At 34.2% G+C, this 27,624-nt stretch overlaps 1 protein-coding gene across 1 annotated transcript; it reads right to left on the bottom strand.

Moving 5' to 3' along the window:
* Positions 1 to 190: 190 nt before the first annotated feature.
* LOC110451732 (casein kinase I-like) lies at positions 191 to 22,380 on the bottom strand. Its single transcript, XM_021499896.1, has 8 exons — positions 22,106 to 22,380; positions 21,603 to 21,709; positions 20,375 to 20,501; positions 18,579 to 18,677; positions 17,769 to 17,987; positions 17,180 to 17,254; positions 8,017 to 8,239; positions 191 to 6,023 (listed from the first exon to the last, which is right to left on the bottom strand). The coding sequence occupies exons 1-8, from the start codon at positions 22,241 to 22,243 to the stop codon at positions 6,016 to 6,018; spliced, it is 996 nt and encodes a 331-aa protein (XP_021355571.1). The 5' UTR covers positions 22,244 to 22,380; the 3' UTR covers positions 191 to 6,015.
* Positions 22,381 to 27,624: the final 5,244 nt, after the last annotated feature.

The following is a 27,624-nucleotide window of genomic DNA, read 5'->3' as shown; positions in this document are numbered from 1 at the left end:
CCCAAACATGCGTCTTTAACGAAAGTTTGAAGATGATTCCACACCCTCAACTCATTTATCCCGATAAATACATGTTTAAACTGGACTTGCACAGTCTTTGATTAAGCAAGGTTCAAATGAGACTTTAAGGGTGAAGGGATTAACTACTCTTTTTTATTTATCATTTTGAAAAACAAACAAAAAACACAAGTTATTGTATGATTAATCTTTAATTTAACTGTTAAATTCATACCAAAGACATCATAGGTAACATAATTTTGTGGAAATAAACGTCGTTACTTATAATTTACCATGAACATTATGTTTAGCAACACTACTACCCAACCTTGTCCTATCCTTCTGAATAAGCACAGCAAGTATACTTTCAAACACAAAGCACAAACTTGGAAAAAATAAAAATTCAATCATTTCAAAATTATGAGTCAAGTTTTGGATAATTTAGATAACCGTTAAAGCACACAGAAGATATTTACATTTTGAATCTGTTGGACCAAATAGTTCATACATAATATGATACAGAGATGGTAAATGCAATTTTAAATAGATGATACAGGTATATACATTATTTACAGTTTACGTTCTTTTTTCGGAACAATCAACGTCCCTGTGTAAAATTGTTAAAGTACTATGTCTCTACTTAAAAACATTTCATAAATTTTAAAAATTTTGTCGTGATTTTAAAACGCTTCCACAAACCTCTACTAGAGAACAGTTAAAATAAAAATTGAAATTTACAGAAAACGTCACTTGAATTACCACTTACACGAATAAATCATTTACAACAAGTCTTCATACAACACATGTTAATTCATGTCTATACATGATCATTGTAACGTAAAGATCAAAATATTAAAATTCCAAATATTACTTGGACTACATAGGATAATCTATCCCAGTCTGGTCACAACTATGCATACATACCAGTTTCAAGTGATTTCCAATTTCAAATGATTTTCAATACAAGTGAAAGTAGTCATATTTTAAAACTGGTATGGATGTTATTGTCTATAGAATCTAGATGTATGTACATGCTATTATTCAATCATCAGGAAAAATGTATTGCTTAAATTACGAATTCTAAATTTTGAAATATGAATGTTGTTAGTTCATGAGAGAGATATATATATATATATATGTATACAGCGAGATGTTTAAATGTCAAAGAAAGTTATTGGGTATATATATCTTTTTGTAAAAAAGCTGAATTACACACCAATAGAACATACTTTCATGCACGTCATTTATAAGGGAGAACACTCTCATTATCGTTTTCTCTTTCAGCCATGAAGGGGAAAAAATACCTATGCAAAATATTTGTTTAAGCTTGAACAGATGGAGTTTTCCTTTATAAATTCATGTTATGATGATCACCACGATTTTGAATATTTTTCTCCATAAAGAAAGTATGCAAATGAATTATGATATGCTGAAAGTCTCCTGGCGTAGTCTTTCTCAGAGGAAGTTTTGACTAAATCAACAAAAACTACTCTGCGGGTCCCTGTACCGCCCATGAATATGAACTAAATTCTGAGAGGCAAACATAAATGAGCGCATCATTTTGTTCTAGTGTTTCCATACCCTATAAGGGTAATCGTATATGATGCGTCTTAAAGCCTATATAGAGTTGAATGAACCTCGAACCAGACGTGCAATTCATTGTATAAGAATTTTAAGTCAATTTCTATTTGACGTTGCAATGTGTGTGTCTTTGTCTTGGACTTGATGAATTCTTTGTTATGACATTTCGATTCAGTTAAGTTACACCTTGAATAATTTCAAAAACATTTCATCTGAAAAAAATATATAATAATTTTCTCCTGTGGAACTCTTTTGATCTGTACAGAAGTTTGGTATTAGATGAAGTCTCTTAACAGAGGTTTATGGCATGAGCAGGTTTGATTGTTTAAATCATTTTTTGACACAACATGTCAAGTTTCTAGGTCATACCCTGAAAATAAATTTGGTGAATAGTTGATATTTGTCTTGAAATAAATAGCATGTATCTAATAAAACTGTATCGAATCCTTTGGAAGTATTTTGAGCTTTAATTGCTTGACTTTTTTTGTTTTGCCGCCGTGAATGAAGCCTCATGATCAGAAATAATTTCCAGCAAAGACATGGTATTCCAGGTAGACGTGTGATTTTCTTAACCTTACTCTATATGTCATTTTGATTATCACATGTAATTTTTTTTAATTTTTTTTTTATAATCTATAAAAAAAAAATATACTTAAAATTGATCATAAAACTAATTGTGCTTCATTAATGCCCTACCAAATCAGTTTTCCAAACCATGTAACATTTAATTCAAAAATATTTAAAGATGCATGAATAAACAGGGTAAATGACAACCTATACAGTGAGCCTTACTTTATTGACCCGGTCTAGGACTCGATAACTTGCCAACTCTCCCTATTTCGGGGGGAAACTCCCATTTTGAACCCTACAATTTAACATTTTCAACTAGTGAACTGTTAAACTTTTCTTATTTTCTTAAATCTTATGATTTCATATGAGTGTATAGTTCAAAAGATGCCATTTTAAAGTGTTATTTTTCACCCGAGAGGTATACACACATTTTACACACACACTAATTTTTTTAATTTTGAGTATGCCTTATGCCTATGGAAAATTTCAAAAAGTAGGCAAGTATGAAACGTGTCAATAAAACTAGTGTATGCTTAAAAGATGTCCTTAAAGACAGGTACTCGTCCATGAAGGTTTAATTGTACTAGTGAATATTGGTATTCCTATGAAGGATGCAGTATTTTAAGAACAGTTGTAAAACCTTATTTTACTAGTATTTAGTGTCAGAGGAAATAAGCGTAATAACTCTTTCAACATAGACGAGTGAAAGGGATATGGTATAACAGTAAGATACTTCCTTTCTGCTAAAAAGCGCACCCCATTCTTGGAAAGGGATTGAAAACAATTTTATAAGTATACCGTAGGTCATTTCTGGTAAAATTGGTTCTGTGTACATGGTTAAGTCCTTACCACTTGCACAAGAACAAAGCCACTTCGGTCAGTTGCAAGTAAAATACAGCCATTCTGGAAAACAGTTATGCAAATATACTTTGCAGAAGAAAGAAAAATGATTGAATTCCAGACAAATCATTCCTTGAATTAGCATCAACATCTTTTAAACAATTTTCACAAGTCAGCCGGCACTGTTTTATACTCGCATGGATTAATATCATGAAGAAACGAAACTGAGATCAAAATACAAACATACACTTTACACTACACATACGTCACTCAGCACAAAAACCTGAATAAGTGCACCACTTTGTAAGTACAATTATGAGAAGGCTATAAATCATACTTGTAATATCATTTGGAGTTTAATTTATGTGATAATTGATTTTACAGTTGCATATTTCTACAATTTCCAATCAATCTGAAGTTTCATGTCTAACGAACGACCAATGAGGTAAGCAATTTTAATCCTGATTTTAATGTTTAGCAATTGAAATACATTTTATTGAAAGAAAAAATTGCAATCATCTGTCTTCAGCATTAACTTATTATTATTAGACTGTTGTTGTTTTTTTATATAGTGTTTCCAATAAAAATTAATAAAAAAAATAACAAATAAATGTTGAACTATCAAGGTTTGTAGGACAAAACTCTGTTTACAAGACGTTGTTGGAGATGGGATGATTTGATTGTAACTTATCAATTGAAGGTAGCGAAACATTCAAAACAGGGTTCTCCCTGCTTTTCATTACAAGTATTAGTCATCAGAATGCAGTTACATATTATGGGCCCGATTTAGGTCTGTTAATTAGTACAATCTAAACCGTATTTCGAGACCATCCTCAGACAGTCCAAAACATGGTGTCCTGATGCAAGTGGTCTCTTAATACAGGATGTCTGCTAAGGTGATTGTATAAGATTTCACTGTATGTTTATCTTCATAGATTTTTTTACTTGTGGTATAAATAGAATTTTCAGAACTTCTATCATACTGCAAAAAGATGGGGGGAAAAATCCAAATGGAGAAAAAGTTTTAGGGGAAAAAAATCATAAGTCTATGTTAATTTTATCAAAATTTATCATTCTACCATTAATTGAAGTGCTGGAACATACAATGCCCCATTGTAATAGGTATGAAAGCACATATCTGTGCTTTAAAGATAAAATAATATACAATATCAACTCTCACAAACACACATACACTGTCTAGGGTTGGGAGAAGGATATAATAACAAAATCTGTATATTTACAATGAAAATAACATTGATATCAATATCAATATTAGATCAGATCTTTTTTTATGATTCAAATCCAAAAATGGTACGTTTAATAGTTCTAATAATGAATGTCAGGCCTCTTCTAACTGAAGTTAAAATAATGAATGCCACGCCTCTTCTAACTCGAGTTATCTCCCTTCCATTAGTTGTAGTCGGGTTGGATCTAATGGGAAAAAAATAAGCTGTCCGTATGTAGCATGTGTGTAAAATATTTAAACTTTCTTTAATGACATCTAGATAACCATTCATATATTTAAGATGTTGCTTCTTTTTTTTTGGCGATATGAATTGTATCTATCTGTTTTGCCTGACAAAATTACCACAACCCTGAAAGGACACCATCTAAAATGTCAACATCTTTGGGAATTGATTGTGATAATAACAGTACTAGTTAAAAACGATTTGATATTGTGGATACAAGGTTTACATTTACACTTGCTAAACAAACACACATGCCAAGTAACTCAGACAGGAATAGATCGCATTGTCAATTATGACAAGAAATATTTGGATGAGATGTACCATATTCCATTAATTTCTGTTTTTAATTTAAACAGTGCACTATCTGTCATTTAGTCAGCAATTTTAAAACTTATTCAACTCAACAGTTTCCAATCAGGAGCCATTTGATTTATCACAAAATCCAAGATGGCTGCTGGCAGCCATGTTGATTTTCAGATTTCTTTTTAAACTCAAACTAGTAATTGCGATGGCACTGTCAGTGATCCTTATATCAAGCTTGCTTTGATTTTCACACACAAATGACACATCATTACCATATATAAAAAAGCTAAGCTTAAATTTAATGTCATTTACAACTTATTTCTCTTTTGTTGAAAACCTTATCATAAACACCTAATGACTTTAGTATGAAAGATTATATGAAAGATTGTATTGGGAGATATTCTTAATAGATAATTTGACATAGCTATAATCTTAATTATCCAACACACGAAAGTAGAAAACCAGAGATGTGATTATATAAACAGCTTTGAACAGTACAAATCACACGAAAAAAGATCCATAAGATTTCTCTATATCATTAAACACCAAATAAAATCTCAATTTCTCTACACCCTGAATTTTATGAGCCATGTAAAAAAAAAAAAATGTTTTGCAACATTAGAACTGAATATACTGGTATGAACTATCACTTTAACAGAAAATGACGTATCACTTTTTGAAAATAAGTATTTAAATCATAACTTGTCGGCAACCCATTTGAATAACACACGTCAACACATTAAATTATGATCTGTGGAATGTGCACATGACCCCCATGTACAGCAAGAACGTAAAACGTAAAACCAGAATTAATCGCAAAGGGTATCATGAAAAAGAACAACATCATGCAAATGTGAATGAACTTCACATAAAAAGTTGACACAAATTATACAGTGTATGTGAACCTGATTCACACAAAACAAAATGTGAATCCTCCCTAAAAAGTGTGAATCATGAAAATAAAAAGCATGAAATGTTAACCGTTTTCACATTAGAAAAACTTTTTTCACATGTTCATACTGCGAATGTGAAACCTTGTCATAGTGTATTGATTTCACATGTTACAATAACACGCACAACTGATTCCCATGTTCCCTGTGAATCTGGGTCGTATGTGGTCATGTGAACCCTCAGTCCAAATATTCACATCTGAGGATTTCACAATGCACACTGGCAGTTGTTTTCCAATATTAGTCCATACTTGTGTGTCTCTATGTGTTTTTGTCAGTCACAGTCTCGTGTAGCGTGTCAGCTCTCACTTTCCTGTATAATGGGAAGAAATGGGATAAAATATTATAGTCAACTATGCAAATTACATGCATTAAAATTCATATTTAAGTCAATGGTACTGACCGTATTAAGGAAGGAAAATGACAAATACAGATCTATGCTATGTGTATCAAGGTCAATATATACATAAACTTATTTTTATTTTGTATGCATAAGAATAAAGAAAATGTTTGATCTATCCAACGAGTGTGTGGATCACTATATAGTAGGGTTGTTAAACTGGGGGAATTTTAGACATGGTCACATCTGTTTCTCAAAAAATCTTCAGAGTTAAGTAATCAAACGATTAACAACAACAGATATAAATACAGGTTATTTATACTCAAAATATAAGTTTGTTGCAGCTTGGGAATGGCAAATGAAACAGGTAGAAAAGCCATTCCCAAGCTGCAACAAACCTACATTTTCCACGGTATATAGAACATTGCTCTTTGCCTGCTTGCTTGTTTCCACGCCAGTTGTGAGCTGTGATGAGCCAGCATTTGCCACAGTATGTAATACATCCTGGTTATAATATTATAAATGTACACTTACCTGTCTTTATGCCTGTTGTGAGCTATGATGTGCTTCCTGGTTATAATACGTACATGAACACTTACCTGTCTTTATGCCTGTTGTGAGCTATGATGTGCCAATATTAGCCACAGTACATAATACATCCCAGTATGTACACTTACCTGCCTTCATGCCAGGTGTGAGCTGTGATGTGCCAATATTAGCCACAGGACATAATATACACTTACCCGTCTTCACGCCAGTGGTAAGCTGTGATGTGACAAAATTTGCCACAGTACATAAAACATTCAAATATGGACACTTACCTGTCTTCACACCAGTGGTAAGCCGGGATGTGCCAACATTTGCCATAGTACATAATACATCCCAGTATGTACCCTTACCTGTCTTCTCGCCAGTGGCGAGCTTTTATGAGCCAACATTTACCACAAAAACATTCATATATGTACACTTACCTGTCTTCACGCCAGTGGTAAGCTGTAATGTGCCAACATTTGCCACGGTACATAAAACATTCAAATATATACACTTTCCTGTTTTCACGCCAGTTGTGAGCTGTGATGTGCCAACATTGGCAACAGTACATAATACATCCCAGTATGTACACTTACCTGCCTTCATGCCAGGTGTGAGCTGTGATGTGCCAATATTAGCCACAGGACATAATACATCCCAGTATGTACACTTACCTGTCTTCACGCCAGTGGTAAGCCGGGATGTGCCAACATTTGCCACAGTACATAATACATCCCAGTATGTACACTTACCTGTCTTCACACTAGTGGCAAGCTGTGATGTGCCAATATATGCCACAGTCAAAATACATCCAAATATATACACTTACCCGGCCCGTCTTCATGCCAGGTGTGAGCTGTGATGTGCCAATATTAGCCACAGTATATACTACATATACACTAACCTGTCTTCATGCCTGTTGTGTGTCAAGATGAGCAACATTTACCACAGTACATAATACATCCCAGTATGTACACTTACCTGTCTTCACACTAGTGGCAAGCTGTGATGTGCCAATAAATGCCACAGTCAAAATACATCCAAATATATACACTTACCCGGCCCGTCTTCATGCCAGGTGTGAGCTGTGATGTGCCAACATTTGCCACGGTACATAAAACATTCAAATATGGACACTTACCTGCCTTCACGCCAGTGGCGAGCGGTGATGAGCCAACATTTACAACAAAAACATTCATATATGTACACTTGCCTGTCTTCACGCCAGTGGTAAGCCGGGATGTGCCAACATTTGCCACAGTACATAATATACACTCACCTGTCTTCACGCCAGTTGTGAGCTGTGATGAGCCAACATTTGCCACAGTACATAATACATCCCAGTATGTACACTTACCTGTCTCCATGCCACGTGTGAGCTATGATGTGCCAATATTAGCCACAGTACATAATACATCCCAGTATATACACTCACCTGTCTTCACGCCAGTGGCGAGCTGTGATGAGCCAACCCCGGCCACGGCTCCAGCTGCCGCCTTCTGTTTGAGTAATGTCCAATCAAATGTGTAGTCGTACTGGTAGTTTAGTGTCCTGAACAGAATCCTGAAAAGTTGTCGCAGGTACATGTAATCAGGAGCCTCCTCAAACCGCAGTCCTCGGCAATAGTTCAGGTACATGGCAAACTCCGCTGGAAAACCCTGTCAAGTGTATAAGTCCATTAGCACTCTACCTTAGGTTGCTTTTATGTACAATATACATATGCATGTTCAGGAGGAATTCAATACAATAGTACATTGACAAAATAAATAGTTTCTGTTAAACTAGAAAATGTCTGTAAGACATAAATGCCCCTGCTCATGGATGGGATAGGACAGGGCGGGACGGGACGGACAAGGGCAACACTATATGCCCCCCCTCCCAATTTATGGCGGAGGCATAACAAGTTTGTCACAACAATCCTTAAGTTTTACAAGACTTCCATAACGTTATACCGACTTTGATAGAGGAAAGTTCCCTTTAGCTCAATCAGTAGAGCACTTGACTAGCTATCTCGAGGTTTCAACTCCTAGTAGAGCACTAAATGACCTTAGTTACAGTTTCATGACTCCACTGCATGAACATGAAGCAGTAATTTTCTAGTCACTGATCTTGGAGTCCTGTCCTAACGCTATCTATTCTCCTGTGGGACTAGTGCCATCACTTTGAGAACCCTATCTCTTACAATGGGGCTCATTAATTTTCTGAAAATGTTTATGTTCAGCCTAAAAAAATCTTACAAAGACCATTGGTATAAGGTATTGCTAAAACATTGCAGGCTACATGTTTCTTAATTAGTAATATATTCACAGTGATTTTTGGGACTCAGATATTTGAGTCATGGTCCCTTATTCATGAATACCGTTCTCATGCTCAAGCATGGATTTTGGGCTCAATCCTAAGTTCTTGTTCCTTCTATAAATCAATAATCAAAACTGATCTTGCCAATGTCTGGGGAAAAATATTGAAAAGACTTAAACCCCAATACTGTTTTCAAGGTTTACATTTGACTTTTTGATCATTGACATGAATTTTAGCGAGTTACAAGGAAGTTGGTACGGGCACAGAATCCCTGCTTGAGCATGAGAACAGTTTGATGAATACAGGCCCTGGACTCATGCTTTTCCTTTGGAACTTTCCAACCTTTTGTATCTTAGTAATGAGACTCTATTTTTTTATAAAGATGCACAAGTAATGCCTGATACAATTCTACAAAAGTCACAAATCTTAAGAGAGTCTTCACTTTTTATAGATCACTAACCATCTTGACCATTTACTGCACAAACAGAAACGAAACCCCATCTCACTTCGCGCCATCAAACTATATATTTACAAGAGGGTCCAATGGGCCTGTATTGCTCATTTAGCATTATTTGGCCCTAGGTAATAAATGTTATGTATTTAAATGGACTAAATTGAGCTTCAGACCAAATATATTCACTAGGATTCTTATAAATGTTGAAATATTTAAACACCTTCAGAATACCGAAAAGGCCTGGGGTAATGATATTTAGCCGAGAGTCAAGGTCTTATAGTTCAATTTAATGACTTTGTTCCACTTTCAAGGTCACAAGGGTCAAATATATTAAACTATTTTAACAGGACATGAAATTTTACCTATGAGCGAGTGATGGAAAAATTGTTGGAACGATTCTGAAATCCTGATAACCTTGGGTGATAAACTGTTTATCTACTTCAGCATATGTCTCCAGTCATAAATAGTTAACTAATTATAAATACTGTATGTTCCAAATGACTTCTAGACACAATGAACATTGAGATCCTCGGTCTGTGACACCCATTGCAATATTTTGGAACATTTAACTTTCTTTCTATTTCTAACTACCTTTTATTTCCTAGCGCCTTGTTAGGCAACACCTCACTTTTGGCTTTAATGTTGAGCATTCGCCCATGTGAGGAAGGCAATGGGTTCTGTCCCCAGGCTGGGACATACCAAAGTCCTTAAAAATGGTAGATGTTATTCCCTTCTTAACGTTCAGCATTTAATGGCATGGCAACTGTAAAATCTCAACAAATTGACCCTTGTTTATCATTATACAAACAGCAATGTCTCTTGTACATGACGAACACTGTAAAATCTCAACCTTCGCATGGTACTTCAGTTAGTCGAGAGAGCACTATAAAGTCGGCATCAGATCCGCGCTAACACAAGAAGCCAAGCACACCAACATACACTGTCTTCTGCATACACACACGCAAGCATGCATACACTACACACATGGCGGCATGTCCTTAAATGACATTAGCTATTAATTCGACGTTAAACAAAAATAAACTAAACTGTGACAAGCATCAACAAATGGAAGATTTTCCTAAAAGAATACCATGAACCTTAAACCCCCGTAGACAGATATTGTGAAGCTATATTATCGGTATCGGCTTCTACATATGAACTTTTATGCTTAAAATGGTGTTGTTTTCCTCACAATATTTGTTTTCGTATCTTAAAATGATGAGATTATGACAGACTATTTTCTTGTGTGGATCACCTTCGTGTGGATCATATTTCCAATTAAGGACATTACCTTTTATCTCAAATTGGAAAATCTATCCTCATGTTGTTCACAACTTCTTTCTCAGTATTCTCATACTGACAGCCCATGATAATGTATTTATCACGCTACCAGTGCGTGGTATAAAGCAGTACATGTATATAGATGATATTAGAGGTTTTACCATTTAATGATCAAGAAAATTAATCTCGGTTTACCGTGTTGGTTGTCTACAAGGGACATTGCTGTTTGTATAATGATAAACAAGGGTCAATTTATTGAGATTTTACAGTGTTCGTCACGTACAAGGGGACATTGCTGTTTGTATCATGATAAACAAGGGTCAATTTATTGAGATTTTACAGTGTTCGTTACGTACAAGGGGACATTGCTGTTTGTATAATGATAAACTATGGTCAATTTATTGAGATTTTACAGTGTTCGTCATGTACAAGAGACATGGCTGTTTGTATAATGATAAACAAGGGTCAATTTATTGAGACTTTACAGTGTACGTCATGTACAAGAGACATGGCTGTTTGTATAATGATAAACAAGGGTCAATTTATTGAGATTTTACAGTGTTCGTCATGTACAAGAGACATCGCTGTTTGTATAATGATAAACAAGGGTCAATTTATTGAGATTTTACAGTGTTCGTCATGTACAAGAGACATCGCTGTTTGTATAATGATAAACAAGGGTCAATTTATTGAGATTTTACAGTGTTCGTCATGTACAAGAGACATCGCTGTTTGTATAATGATAAACAAGGGTCAATTTATTGAGATTTTACAGTGTTCGTCATGTACAAGAGACATCGCTGTTTGTATAATGATAAACAAGGGTCAATTTATTGAGATTTTACAGTGTTCGTCATGTACAAGAGACATCGCTGTTTGTATAATGATAAACAAGGGTCAATTTATTGAGATTTTACAGTGTTCGTCATGTACAAGAGACATCGCTGTTTGTATAATGATAAACAAGGGTCAATTTATTGAGATTTTACAGTGTTCGTCATGTACAAGAGACATCGCTGTTTGTATAATGATAAACAAGGGTCAATTTATTGAGATTTTACAGTGTTCGTCATGTACAAGAGACATCGCTGTTTGTATAATGATAAACAAGGGTCAATTTATTGAGATTTTACAGTGTTCGTCATGTACAAGAGACATCGCTGTTTGTATAATGATAAACAAGGGTCAATTTATTGAGATTTTACAGTGTTCGTCATGTACAAGAGACATCGCTGTTTGTATAATGATAAACAAGGGTCAATTTATTGAGATTTTACAGTGTTCGTCATGTACAAGAGACATCGCTGTTTGTATAATGATAAACAAGGGTCAATTTATTGAGATTTTACAGTGTTCGTCATGTACAAGAGACATCGCTGTTTGTATAATGATAAACAAGGGTCAATTTATTGAGATTTTACAGTGTTCGTCATGTACAAGAGACATCGCTGTTTGTATAATGATAAACAAGGGTCAATTTATTGAGATTTTACAGTGTTCGTCATGTACAAGAGACATCGCTGTTTGTATAATGATAAACAAGGGTCAATTTATTGAGATTTTACAGTGTTCGTCATGTACAAGAGACATCGCTGTTTGTATAATGATAAACAAGGGTCAATTTATTGAGATTTTACAGTGTTCGTCATGTACAAGAGACATCGCTGTTTGTATAATGATAAACAAGGGTCAATTTATTGAGATTTTACAGTGTTCGTCATGTACAAGAGACATCGCTGTTTGTATAATGATAAACAAGGGTCAATTTATTGAGATTTTACAGTGTTCGTCATGTACAAGAGACATCGCTGTTTGTATAATGATAAACAAGGGTCAATTTATTGAGATTTTACAGTGTTCGTCATGTACAAGAGACATCGCTGTTTGTATAATGATAAACAAGGGTCAATTTATTGAGATTTTACAGTGTTCGTCATGTACAAGAGACATCGCTGTTTGTATAATGATAAACAAGGGTCAATTTATTGAGATTTTACAGTGTTCGTCATGTACAAGAGACATCGCTGTTTGTATAATGATAAACAAGGGTCAATTTATTGAGATTTTACAGTGTTCGTCATGTACAAGAGACATCGCTGTTTGTATAATGATAAACAAGGGTCAATTTATTGAGATTTTACAGTGTTCGTCATGTACAAGAGACATCGCTGTTTGTATAATGATAAACAAGGGTCAATTTATTGAGATTTTACAGTGTTCGTCATGTACAAGAGACATCGCTGTTTGTATAATGATAAACAAGGGTCAATTTATTGAGATTTTACAGTGTTCGTCATGTACAAGAGACATCGCTGTTTGTATAATGATAAACAAGGGTCAATTTATTGAGATTTTACAGTGTTCGTCATGTACAAGGGACATTGCTGTTTGTATAATGATAAACAAGGGTCAATTTATTGAGATTTTACAGTGTTCGTCATGTACAAGGGACATCGCTGTTTGTATAATGATAAACAAGGGTCAATTTATTGAGATTTTACAGTGTTCGTCATGTACAAGGGACATTGCTGTTTGTATAATGATAAACAAGGGTCAATTTATTGAGATTTTACAGTGTTCGTCATGTACAAGGGACATCGCTGTTTGTATAATGATAAACAAGGGTCAATTTATTGAGATTTTACAGTGTTCGTCATGTACAAGGGACATCGCTGTTTGTATAATGATAAACAAGGGTCAATTTATTGAGATTTTACAGTGTTCGTCATGTACAAGGGACATTGCTGTTTGTATAATGATAAACAAGGGTCAATTTATTGAGATTTTACAGTGTTCGTCATGTACAAGGGACATTGCTGTTTGTATAATGATAAACAAGGGTCAATTTATTGAGATTTTACAGTGTTCGTCATGTACAAGGGACATCGCTGTTTGTATAATGATAAACAAGGGTCAATTTATTGAGATTTTACAGTGTTCGTCATGTACAAGGGACATTGCTGTTTGTATAATGATAAACAAGGGTCAATTTATTGAGATTTTACAGTGTTCGTCATGTACAAGGGACATCGCTGTTTGTATAATGATAAACAAGGGTCAATTTATTGAGATTTTACAGTGTTCGTCATGTACAAGGGACATTGCTGTTTGTATAATGATAAACAAGGGTCAATTTATTGAGATTTTACAGTGTTCGTCATGTACAAGGGACATTGCTGTTTGTATAATGATAAACAAGGGTCAATTTATTGAGATTTTACAGTGTTCGTCATGTACAAGGGACATCGCTGTTTGTATAATGATAAACAAGGGTCAATTTATTGAGATTTTACAGTGTTCGTCATGTACAAGGGACATTGCTGTTTGTATAATGATAAACAAGGGTCAATTTATTGAGATTTTACAGTGTTCGTCATGTACAAGGGACATTGCTGTTTGTATAATGATAAACAAGGGTCAATTTATTGAGATTTTACAGTGTTCGTCATGTACAAGGGACATTGCTGTTTGTATAATGATAAACAAGGGTCAATTTATTGAGATTTTACAGTGTTCGTCATGTACAAGGGACATTGCTGTTTGTATAATGATAAACAAGGGTCAATTTATTGAGATTTTACAGTGTTCGTCATGTACAAGGGACATTGCTGTTTGTATAATGATAAACAAGGGTCAATTTATTGAGATTTTACAGTGTTCGTCATGTACAAGGGACATTGCTGTTTGTATAATGATAAACAAGGGTCAATTTATTGAGATTTTACAGTGTTCGTCATGTACAAGGGACATTGCTGTTTGTATAATGATAAACAAGGGTCAATTTATTGAGATTTTACAGTGTTCGTCATGTACAAGGGACATCGCTGTTTGTATAATGATAAACAAGGGTCAATTTATTGAGATTTTACAGTGTTCGTCATGTACAAGGGACATTGCTGTTTGTATAATGATAAACAAGGGTCAATTTATTGAGATTTTACAGTGTTCGTCATGTACAAGGGACATTGCTGTTTGTATAATGATAAACAAGGGTCAATTTATTGAGATTTTACAGTGTTCGTCATGTACAAGGGACATTGCTGTTTGTATAATGATAAACAAGGGTCAATTTATTGAGATTTTACAGTGTTCGTCATGTACAAGGGACATTGCTGTTTGTATAATGATAAACAAGGGTCAATTTATTGAGATTTTACAGTGTTCGTCATGTACAAGGGACATTGCTGTTTGTATAATGATAAACAAGGGTCAATTTATTGAGATTTTACAGTGTTCGTCATGTACAAGGGACATCGCTGTTTGTATAATGATAAACAAGGGTCAATTTATTGAGATTTTACAGTGTTCGTCATGTACAAGGGACATCGCTGTTTGTATAATGATAAACAAGGGTCAATTTATTGAGATTTTACAGTGTTCGTCATGTACAAGGGACATCGCTGTTTGTATAATGATAAACAAGGGTCAATTTATTGAGATTTTACAGTGTTCGTCATGTACAAGGGACATCGCTGTTTGTATAATGATAAACAAGGGTCAATTTATTGAGATTTTACAGTGTTCGTCATGTACAAGGGACATTGCTGTTTGTATAATGATAAACAAGGGTCAATTTATTGAGATTTTACAGTGTTCGTCATGTACAAGGGACATTGCTGTTTGTATAATGATAAACAAGGGTCAATTTATTGAGATTTTACAGTGTTCGTCATGTACAAGGGACATCGCTGTTTGTATAATGATAAACAAGGGTCAATTTATTGAGATTTTACAGTGTTCGTCATGTACAAGGGACATTGCTGTTTGTATAATGATAAACAAGGGTCAATTTATTGAGATTTTACAGTGTTCGTCATGTACAAGGGACATCGCTGTTTGTATAATGATAAACAAGGGTCAATTTATTGAGATTTTACAGTGTTCGTCATGTACAAGGGACATCGCTGTTTGTATAATGATAAACAAGGGTCAATTTATTGAGATTTTACAGTGTTCGTCATGTACAAGGGACATCGCTGTTTGTATAATGATAAACAAGGGTCAATTTATTGAGATTTTACAGTGTTCGTCATGTACAAGGGACATCGCTGTTTGTATAATGATAAACAAGGGTCAATTTATTGAGATTTTACAGTGTTCGTCATGTACAAGGGACATTGCTGTTTGTATAATGATAAACAAGGGTCAATTTATTGAGATTTTACAGTGTTCGTCATGTACAAGGGACATTGCTGTTTGTATAATGATAAACAAGGGTCAATTTATTGAGATTTTACAGTGTTCGTCATGTACAAGGGACATTGCTGTTTGTATAATGATAAACAAGGGTCAATTTATTGAGATTTTACAGTGTTCGTCATGTACAAGGGACATTGCTGTTTGTATAATGATAAACAAGGGTCAATTTATTGAGATTTTACAGTGTTCGTCATGTACAAGGGACATCGCTGTTTGTATAATGATAAACAAGGGTCAATTTATTGAGATTTTACAGTGTTCGTCATGTACAAGGGACATTGCTGTTTGTATAATGATAAACAAGGGTCAATTTATTGAGATTTTACAGTGTTCGTCATGTACAAGGGACATTGCTGTTTGTATAATGATAAACAAGGGTCAATTTATTGAGATTTTACAGTGTTCGTCATGTACAAGGGACATCGCTGTTTGTATAATGATAAACAAGGGTCAATTTATTGAGATTTTACAGTGTTCGTCATGTACAAGGGACATTGCTGTTTGTATAATGATAAACAAGGGTCAATTTATTGAGATTTTACAGTGTTCGTCATGTACAAGGGACATCGCTGTTTGTATAATGATAAACAAGGGTCAATTTATTGAGATTTTACAGTGTTCGTCATGTACAAGGGACATTGCTGTTTGTATAATGATAAACAAGGGTCAATTTATTGAGATTTTACAGTGTTCGTCATGTACAAGGGACATCGCTGTTTGTATAATGATAAACAAGGGTCAATTTATTGAGATTTTACAGTGTTCGTCATGTACAAGGGACATTGCTGTTTGTATAATGATAAACAAGGGTCAATTTATTGAGATTTTACAGTGTTCGTCATGTACAAGGGACATTGCTGTTTGTATAATGATAAACAAGGGTCAATTTATTGAGATTTTACAGTGTTCGTCATGTACAAGGGACATTGCTGTTTGTATAATGATAAACAAGGGTCAATTTATTGAGATTTTACAGTGTTCGTCATGTACAAGGGACATTGCTGTTTGTATAATGATAAACAAGGGTCAATTTATTGAGATTTTACAGTGTTCGTCATGTACAAGGGACATGGCTGTTTGTATAATGATAAACAAGGGTCAATTTATTGAGATTTTACAGTGTTTGTCATGTACCAGGGACATTGCTGTTTTACTGTATAATGATAAACAAGGGTCAATTTGTTGAGATTTTACAGTTTTCGTCATGTACAAGGGACATTGTTGTTTTACTGTATAATGATTTACAGTATAATGATAAACAAGGGTCAATTTGTTGAGATTTTACAGTTTTCGTCATGTACAAGGGACATCGCTGTTTGTATAATGATAAACATGACGATAATATTTTGAATGTTTATATACTCACTTTGCATAAAACTTCAACAGGTGTTGACATCTTCTTTTCACTAATTTTTTCATACTTCTGTTTCTTTGTGTTGGCCTTGAAAATTTAAAAGAAAAATATTTGATGAATTTTGTCATATCAATATAAACAGACTCCAGTCATGATCACAATATGACACGCTGTAAGATTTGAAATGAAGAGAAAACATGTTTTTTATCTGTATCTAACCAGGTCACATGAAGATCCATAAAATTGTGTTTGCTATGCAATTACCAATCAACCCAATAGACATTCTGAGAAAACTGAGAACACATTCAGTAAGGAAATAATTTGGAGGGTCAGGGAACATTTATACTTAATAAACACGGGGAACAAATATTTATACACCACATATGTACTTTTTTTTACAAGAAATTAAAATTTGTACTAACTGTAAAAGATTCTCATACTTGATCTTTGTATCAAATTTGATCAAAATTTGTCAATAAAAGCTATCAGCTGAAGTGAAATGGACTGCATTTTTATTGATGCACTTCATATTTGTGAAAAATAGGGACTTCAGGCAATCAACGAAATTATTGACAACATCACATAAATTGTGACCTGTTACCTTTAATCCCTGCCAAGGAAGACTTGACCTGTTGAAATACATGAGTACGTATCCGAGGGATTCCATATCGTCTCGGCGACTCTGCTCAATGCCAAGGTGTGCATTTATGCTAGCGTAACGGGCCGTGCCCGTGAGATTCTTGTCCTCTCTGTAAGGAATGTGCTGTCTGGTACGACTGTCACGATATTTTTTGGCCAGCCCGAAGTCTATTAGGAACACCTGTAAATTTAAGAATATAACCTTGAAATTGAATGGTGTATATTTTCCTAGCTCCGTGAAATGTGATCTGTAGCTAGGCTGAGTGGGAACGAAGGTGGCAGAATTAACAGGACTTAAATCATAAATAATAAAGCATGGAATCATAGAACATTTCATCCCCTGAGATTAATGATATCATCAACTTAGACAGAAAGAAAAAAAAATGAATGTTTCAGGTACACACCCAGAGACCCTAATTTTCACCTCCTACCCTTTAATTCCATTTCATCTCTGACACAAGAACACCTTCCAATCAGTGCTGGGATAACTTGTCCAACGGATGCAAATAAATTGATTGACTTGTGTAAACAAACAAGGCAACTGTATAAATACCCTCTCTACCTCAAAGGCATGTACCAAAACAAAATTTAAATCCCAAATTAACTTTGAAATACCTAAATATGTTTGAAGATTCTTTACAATTTCTTAAATTAACACAACACACACACACACACCCCCCCTCAAAATAAAGAAAAGAAAATATAAAGAAAACCATAGCTGCCCCATTTTTTCAGTTATGTTACATGAAGCCTTCATTTTGTTTGGCCTTACCTTGTTGCAGTGACGACCTATTCCCATTAAGAAGTTGTCTGGCTTGATATCCCTGTGGATGAAGTTTTTGTTGTGGACGTATTCAATCCTGTTTATCATCTGAAAACAATCCACACATATTAGTTTATACAAGGACTTCATCATCTTCAAACTTTTAGTTGTTAAGATCTGCATCACAATCCATCCTCGATACTCCATGGGTTACACGCTCACTTTCGCTCTCTTCAACGGGTACCCCTAGTATATGTCCAGACAAAATTGAAGGCAAGCAACTAGATATTTGGTTGAATTGGGTCTAAGGTTAAACAACTGACCAATCGCTAGGCTGGTACCTTTCTTTTGAAGATTAGAGGAGTGACACGCGTCTTAAAAGCCAGTCAATTTTACTGTTACACAACCAAAGGATTCTTTTGGTGTACTTGTACATCAAGGATCAAACTAGTCTTCTTGTCTCATACACAAGGTGGCACACACGTGGACTACCGAGCCTTTGATTTTGTCATGACATATTCCAGGAATGCAGAGAGCAGAGGTGAGCGCTTCCCCTGGAGTATCAAGGATGATCACAAACATGATCTGGGGTTATCTCTTTTTTTGACAATAGAACAAGTTCTATTACTATTAGGACTGAAACTTACAATTAACATTCATGTAATTGTCTGACTATAGGTTTTCATACAGCAGATCTAGACTGTCACTCTAGCTCAGTAGATCCAATTAAAATTAGACAGACGTCGACTCAATGCTTATATTTCTGTACAGAAAATGCTACAGCACATTGCACAACATATTTTATGTTGGGTTTTTTCTGCTTTTTCTGAAAGTTATTATTTTTGAACAAGGTATATATTAACCTCAGCTTTGTAATAAGGTTTGTCTTTTAATGCCTCAGACTGAAGCAGAATGCGAAAGGAAATTTTGTGTCATGAGTATCAATTGTTTTCAAAAGAACAGCAAGTTAGATTAATATACAGTTGTATTAGTAACATTAACAATATATTGATATGTTATCATGTATTATGTTGATATCACAAATGTTGGCATCTATCATGTACATGAGATTTGATTCTGGTACAGTTAAATGGCACAGAACAGATGTCAAATTCTGCACAAGGAACATTTATGTCACAATCCCGGCATGATTTTAACAAAGGTTCGTACAGGAATTTCACTGTGAAATTCACAGCTTTTTGGGCCTTATCAGTGAAATTAAGTCTTAATTTCTCGCCACTTGCAAATTGTCATAAAAAAACAGATATCTAGATGTGTAACCTAGATGTCTCTATATAAACTTACCATAGAACACCAATCAACCCTTAAATCAAAACTGATCAGTTATCCTAAAATCTAGAAGTTAAATAGCTAGTAATATAACAGATGTTATTTTTTGTGTATTTTCTGAATTCATTTTTATGATACATTTTTATGATAACACCACAAAACCACCAAAAATTGATATACATACAATCATATTTTAATGATCATCTAATCAAATTCAAGGCTCATTTTGATTCTTTCAGAAGATTTTGATAAATTTAGTGTCTTTAAGGGCCTTTGCATCAATTGTTGGGTTTTTCAAGGCCAGCCTTATGATTAGGTCTAGATCTGTCAAATGCCTGTACGAACCCTGTTAAAAAGACATTAGACACAAGTACTGGTACTGTTGATGAGTTTTGTTAAAAGGTCACACTACTATTGCCAATAAGTATATTCACACTTCACAGAAAACAACATGTATTCTCATGCGAGCAACACGTATATAAACAAGGCATCCTATTGTCTAAACATGGTTTTACCTGATCTGCTAGCATGAGAACAGTCTTCATGCTAAATTTCCTGGAGCAGAAATTGAAGAGATCCTCCAGACTTGGCCCTAAAAGGTCCATAATTAATATATTGTAACTCTGCTCGGAACCCCACCATCTGAAAACAGAAATTTAATAAATTCATAAACTATTACGCAAAATGATAAAGTTTCTTTGTTTTAATTATATACTAATTATATGAAAGTCTTCCAGAAGTGTTCCTAGATCAAAGCCAAATTTATAGGAACATATTATTTGTTGAAATTTTAGGTATAACTGGTAAATGATTTTTAACAAAATCATCAAAAATTCCTCCAATTCAAAGGTTGGAATATTTCATTATGAACTTTCAGGAGTGAACTAGTTAAGCCAAACATTCATAATCATACTACATGTATATTCGTCATAGATGGTGCCCAGTGCACTTAAAAACTGGGGAGGGGGGAGTATCAACATAACTTTAGTCAGAAAAATATTTGCATTTGTCATCTAGCGATCTTACTGTCATACCTGTGTCATGTACATGTTATTGCTTCTAGTTTTGGAATAGTCTATAAATAGCCATCACTTATTTTTCAATCTGACTACCAGGTACCATTTATGTATCAATCTAAATGTAAAAATATTGAATTTCATCCATGTGGGTTGTCCAGGTCTAATGATAAATGGCAAATATGGTATATATTTTTAATTGATATGCTGATTATATAATGGGGTGTGTGGGGCGGAGGGGGAGAGTTAGTTCTGANAAATTCTCATTCTGAAACACAAACCAGGGTTAACAATTTAAGAATCTGATTAGCATAGGGATAACATTAAATGTGTCATTACTTTTAAATAAGAGAAACATGGGGGGATATACCATGTAATGTGCTTGACTTATATTTTTCTTGATATTTTACCAGATTGGTATATGTACATGTCAATAAACAAAGCATCTAAGGATTTAAAGGTCATCTCTTGTATAGGCAAAACAACATGTTATCTCTTAAAAAAATCACAGATCAATAATGGTGTAAACAATACGCCATAGATCCCACTTCAATTCACAACTTGGGTGTATACATATATCTTAGGTCTTTAGAACTATGTTGAACATTGTATATACTCTTAAATATAGACATGAACAATGTAATGTTTGTAGTTGTATCTATGAAGAAGAAACATAGCAGTCAGACCCCCAATGAGGATCTGTATCTGTGAATATGTAAAAACTCACCTTATATGAGGTATTCCAACACCTCCTTGTAAAATTTTATACAGTTTACTTTCGTATAACAACTGTGGGTGTTTCGCTTTCACCGATTCTAGTTTGACAGCAACCTCCTGATATATATAAAAACAACACCATTTTAATTGATTGACAAGGAACAGGTGCCCGTTTTTCTACACAAACAGGGTATAAAAGGGGGGATTTACAATGGAATATATACAATAATTAATCAAATATGGTCGAAAAAATAGTCAAATATAGTAAAATATGGAAGCAATGTATTTGATCTGTTGAAGGAAATATGATAATCCTACTTATAAAATATGTTTGATATTAACTGGCCATGTTGAATCTTGTTGCTGTACGTACAGTACTGTATGTGATCTAGAACAAATACTCAATGTAACAGATAGGTAAAGGGTTATAATCGCCTGAACGTATGTCATTGTTTAACCAAAACGGGGTCAAACACAAACAAAGAATGTGATATACACATACTAACAACGTACCTCTCCGTTTGATTGGTGAATGGCAAGATATATATCCCCAAACGATCCACTTCCTATTTTCCGGACTAGACGATATTTGTTTTGACCTACTATAAATTCAGACGTCTTAGAACTCAGGGCACTCGCCATTTTTGCCATCTTTCTTCAGGTTTTGATTAGGAATTGAGTGTAGACTTCTACATTTTTTCTATTCCATGTCTCTCCCTTCTTCTCGCCCGATCATGACGAGTCTCCCATGACACAAAGCCCACTGAGGCATTGTGGGAAATATGTACCAGCTGATTGGGACTTCTGTTGCTAGGGGTGACTTCCTGTTAAGACACCGGTCAGGCAGAAATTGCCCCCCAACAAACATGAATTAATCATGGTATTGTTTACTAATTAACAGTAGCGGACACCTTCTGGACAATAACACGATGATTAAACTATATGGCTAAACAATCAGTCTGATTGGAGGTCGGATCGACTCGTCCTTTATAAGTGAACTATATTATAGTGATATCAGTTTTATCAATTAGTCGATCCGGGCACTTCTATAGTAAATTAGTTCACATTTGATGTTAACTCACTCAACAAGTCTATTTAATAAATCGTCTGTCTGCATTGAGGGTGTGTCAAAAATATAATTGAGAGATTTACTGTACTGATTTTTTTCGGCCTTGAATTAGTGCTTTCTTGAAAATAAACATGGTTAAAAATGAGCAACTAAAAACTATTTTGTTATTTCTTTAATCTTTAATCTTAATAGTTTCCAGATTAAAAATCGGGGGTAATCGACTTCTTAAGTTGGAGATAGATGATTGCATTTTACAAGTTGTATTACTAACTTGATTTTAATTGTTCTTAAATATATACATGTGTATACAAGTCCATGCAGATACAATGAGGTGACGAAGCAAAATAAAAATTGACAGGATAAGTGTTGCAATATCTTAAAATATGTTTCATATCATTATTGAATCGTGTGGGCACAGTTGACTTTGTTCATGGGCAAATAAATCTTTTTTTGTTGTTGTTGGGTTATTTTTTCGAATTTATTCATTTATTTTATTTGGGGTTGGGAATCATCGTGTTTGTTACCGGAGACAGGCTTTGTCGGAGAGGATAGATTTGTTACGGTCGAAATCGAGATGTAATTTCATACATTGTATATGTGTTATATTTGGATATCATTGGGGAAGATATTTTGTAATTTTAAAGTTATATGTAAACGTTTGAGGAATTGCATATAAATATTATTTTTAATTTCTTATTCACGTTCGAAGTAGCATGATTCAAAGTATTTCTCACATCCTGATACACACCTTCTTGTTGCCATGAAATTTCAGATTCATTACTTAATATAGATATAAACTTCCTTTTTTTACCAATATTTATGAAACAAGTTTTTACAACTTATAAACTAATCACTTATAAATTAAGGATGTACTCTTTTGAGGTTTCAATCACGTTCAAGTCTCGTTTTGATCTGGTGTAACGGGTTTTTGTAATATTTAACAAATTATGATCATTTTTATTACCAAACATGCATCTGAAAAATATGTCAAAAAGCTAGATGCCTGTTGTTTGTAGAACTTTTTTTCCAAGAAATTAAAAAAAATACCTATTCAATGGGTATTTCTTGCGCTTCAAAAAAGGCATAACTTTCACCTTTTTTGACACTAGATTGATCACTTAAGTTGTCATTGTGTCGCCATTTTTAATTGTAACAGGTTCAATTTTGATTTTCAACTTCATAATGTTTAATATGATAAAAATAGTATACAACAAACTGGAAAATTATACATTATTGATATTTTTTTTACATATTTATTGTAACTGAAGCACTTTTTATTTTTGACCCCGAAAAAGGTAGAAATAACACAAATGATAATTGGACAAAAAAAGAAGCCCACGGACCCCCATTTTTGTGGATATTTTAGAAAGAGAAACATATTTTCTTTTAATTTATTAAATATTTAAGTTTAATAGCTGAACTTTTTATATCAAGTGTTTAATATGCAAAAAATAGTAAAAAAATGAGTATTTTTTCATTAAAAAATAGGGGGTAAGGGTAACTAAAATCTGCTTCTGGGTTAAAAGAATAGGATTAAGAAATTTTACTTCCAGAATTTAAAAGAAAATAATATTTTCATCAATTCTACAAACATTCATATATATCTGAAATTTGCTCTGCAACTGGTCAAAACCCAAAAAATCACCTAAAATCACATGTTGTGTTAAATTGGTATCTTTGACCAAGCATAGCACAAAAACGAACACACGGACACATAGTATTTTTTGCATTTTCTACTATGCCATTAACTCCTTTTTCCAAAAATCAATATAAGAAATAAGAAAAAAGTTTAATATAGGATTTTTTTGACTTCTCGTAGGTGTACATCCGTAATATCATCACTCCCCAGATTAGCCATCTGCTGAAAGGTTTTCACATCATGACGTATGGATCTTTCTGCAGGGTGGGGGGTAGTCATTTTCGTGGTAAATACATAAAGGTATTTTGTGCCGGACGTCATTTTCACGATGCATCATCATCATCATCATCATCATCACCACCACCACCACCCAACACCACCATCATCATCATTGCTATCATCTTCACAATAACCGTCACTGAAGTCGATCACTCTTTAAATTGTTGTCGCTGTAAACACGACAGCAATAAAACAAGTATTGTGTACTTGATAAATATAAATAAAAGGATAAAAATCCCACACTACTGCTTGTTATCGTAAGAGCTAGGCGACTAATATGGGACCCCTCTGTAGAACTGGGGTCTTTCTTCCGTGTCGTTACCGAGGAGGACGTTGATGAAACTAAAAGTACATGTGTGTGCTATTGATATTCTGCACCCATTGCGACGCTAGCGATTTATCACTTCTTTTCTTACTTCCTTACTTGTTATTTTCGGCTGACTGATTTTTTTTTTTTTTGGCAACCGTTCATATTTGATTATCACCTTAATTATAGCTAAGATGTATATACGTTTTCTACCAGCCCTCCTTTCGATGGGAGAGAGTAATCTCGTGCTAGTCCGTTATTAAAGGATAAGATTTTAATGAGAATATATATATATATAATGACACTTGTTTAATTCGACATCCTGTGTTACGTAACATATGGTCAGATTACACTGGATGTCGAATTGCACAGGTCATGTTTGGTAGTTTTCAAATAGAAATGGGATTTTATCTGAAAAATATTTCAATTAGACAAGATATCGGATTACTTGGGGTCAGTTTAGATATGTTTATTATGAAGTCAAAAAATAATCGTCAATGTCCCTATGAACGCATGAATACACGCAAACAGTGACTTTGTTAATACACTATTCCGTCTTTGCGTATTGCAGAGTTATCTTCTCTTTGGAGCAGGTATTGATTGTTACGTGATTGGTTTGTGCGAGAAAATTACGTCGTTTTCTCAAAAATTGATGACGTTACTCTCACAAACAAGTGACGTAACAATCAATACCTGCTCCCAAGAGAAGATAACTCTGCAATACGCAAAGACGGAATACCTTTCTGAATTAACCATGCAACGTATCCAATTTTTTTGGGATATTTCCGTCTCAAAAACGTACCATTAGAGACGAAAATGGCAAATCAAAAAGAACCAAGTTACATTGAAGATATCTTTTGCCGAAATAGAAAAAAATAATTTTGATTTTACCGTTAGTCAGATTTAGGTTAAAACAGTGACAAGTGCGCCATACTTTTTACAAGTCAGCATGTTAAACGCGATTTTTGTATGAATTTATCGTGTTTTTTTACAGTGAAATGTTCGGTCTACTTGAACGTAATACCATGTTACAGCAGGTACAGCAGGTACACTAGTACTCTTTCACCGAATCTGCAAGAACAGGTTCACCTGGGAAATTACACCTTGAGGTATAAATTAATAGAAACGTCTACCTTTGAACTAACACATAAAGTTCAAAACAGACAAAATTACCCGTGGAATGACGCGGCGTTAAAAGTGAAATAGACACATTTACCTGTGTAATTCATAGAAATATTTCACCTTTGAAATAACCCAGAAACGTCGGAATAATTTTTTTTACTGTTGCAGCAGGGACAGTATATAGTCCCTGGTTGCAGCTGTAACCAAATGTAAATGCATACAAAATAAATAAAGACAACAAATAACATATTCACTTATGGAATAACAATGAGTGATATAAATTATTCCATTAGCACATCATAGTAATAATAAAAAAATGAAAAAAAAATGTCATACATTAACTTGTAGCGCCCAACCGATCTACTCGAATCAATTTCAAAATTACTTTAATATAAAACGCTTTACAACACATGAAAAATTTATTCCTCCAGTGACAGTTATTAATATAGTAGATAAAATAGACATACAAAATAGTAACAACAGAGTTTGGGACTTTATTTGAAACCATGCACGTAATAGCTGACGTCATTTGTGATGGATCACGAGACCCCACGAGAGATACGTGTCACAGGTATGGTTTCTAGGAAAACATGGAGCTGATCCGATAATGTGGGTCAACGATCGTTATCAGTCATTACGTTGATTTCTTTACCAAATCCCGGCATTTAATCGTTCGACATTAAAACGGGATGCCTCTTATTAACCCATTTTTGTTCTGTACAATAGGTCACGTGAGTTCAATACGGGGAGTATATTACGTGGATATATAAGTTGGATTCTGACGCGGAAATCATGTGAAAAAAACCATAAGCCATAATACACAGTCTTGTCATAATACAAAGATGCATGTGCTATGTTTAGGGTTGTCTCCGATGTGCAAACTTTTGTCACAATAGGTCATAATCACATGATCATGACTTCATCATATTATTATTATATTATATTACGTGGATGTCTTCGTTTAATTCTGACACGGAAATCTTGTGAAAAAAGTATACCATAATACAAAGATACTTGTGAATTTGGGATTGTCTCGTATTTGACAGCTTTAATCACCCACGGTTTGGTTTGGTTTGGTTTAACTTTGTTTATCAGCTAAGGTCAATTTACACTAAAATTCCAAGAAGATGTTTTTAATCTCATATCTTTTATTTCTATTTTTTTATATATTTTTTTATGATTAATAAAAATCAATTATAAAAAGGTAGATAAAAAAAAAATCTGTTCGAAAATTTTAGTCTGACGGAATATATTATAATGTGTTGTTCTCAGATTATCGTTTAATGTCCTTTTAGTCTTATTATAAGCAATTGAAATTATTACCTGTTAAAATATCAGACTTAAAGGTGTTCCCAGAACACGGGAGATTGCTTCTAGAGCCTGGTACATTTTTTCCAGCTATATAAGCATACACTGCGAAAAATGATTTGCTACGCCACTGGCGTGCTTGCGTGTATGTATGCAGGAGACAGGGTATGTTGGTGTGCATGCCTCCTTGTGATAGCGTGGATCTGATGCCGATTTTATCGGGCTATCTCACTGAAATACCATGCCGAAGGCACCCAGCACAGCTGTTTGCCCGGTCACATTATTCTGACAACGGGTGAACCAGTTGT

This window comes from Mizuhopecten yessoensis, unplaced genomic scaffold (genome assembly GCF_002113885.1).
Source record: "Mizuhopecten yessoensis strain PY_sf001 unplaced genomic scaffold, ASM211388v2 scaffold6169, whole genome shotgun sequence".
In the NCBI taxonomy this organism is placed as follows: Eukaryota; Metazoa; Mollusca; class Bivalvia; order Pectinida; family Pectinidae; genus Mizuhopecten; species Mizuhopecten yessoensis.
This window is presented reverse-complemented; position numbering and strand designations above follow the sequence as displayed.

Coding starts and splice junctions, on each gene's coding strand:
- LOC110451732 (XM_021499896.1), bottom strand. CDS start 22,243: ATGGCAAAAATGGCGAGTGCCCTGAGTTCTAAGACGTCTGAATTTATA. Junction 20,502..21,602: donor GTTGGAATACCTCATATAAG/GTGAGTTTTTAC, acceptor TTCTGTTTTCAG/ATGGTGGGGTTCCGAGCAGA. Junction 17,988..18,578: donor TAGGTCGTCACTGCAACAAG/GTAAGGCCAAAC, acceptor TTAAATTTACAG/GTGTTCCTAATAGACTTCGG.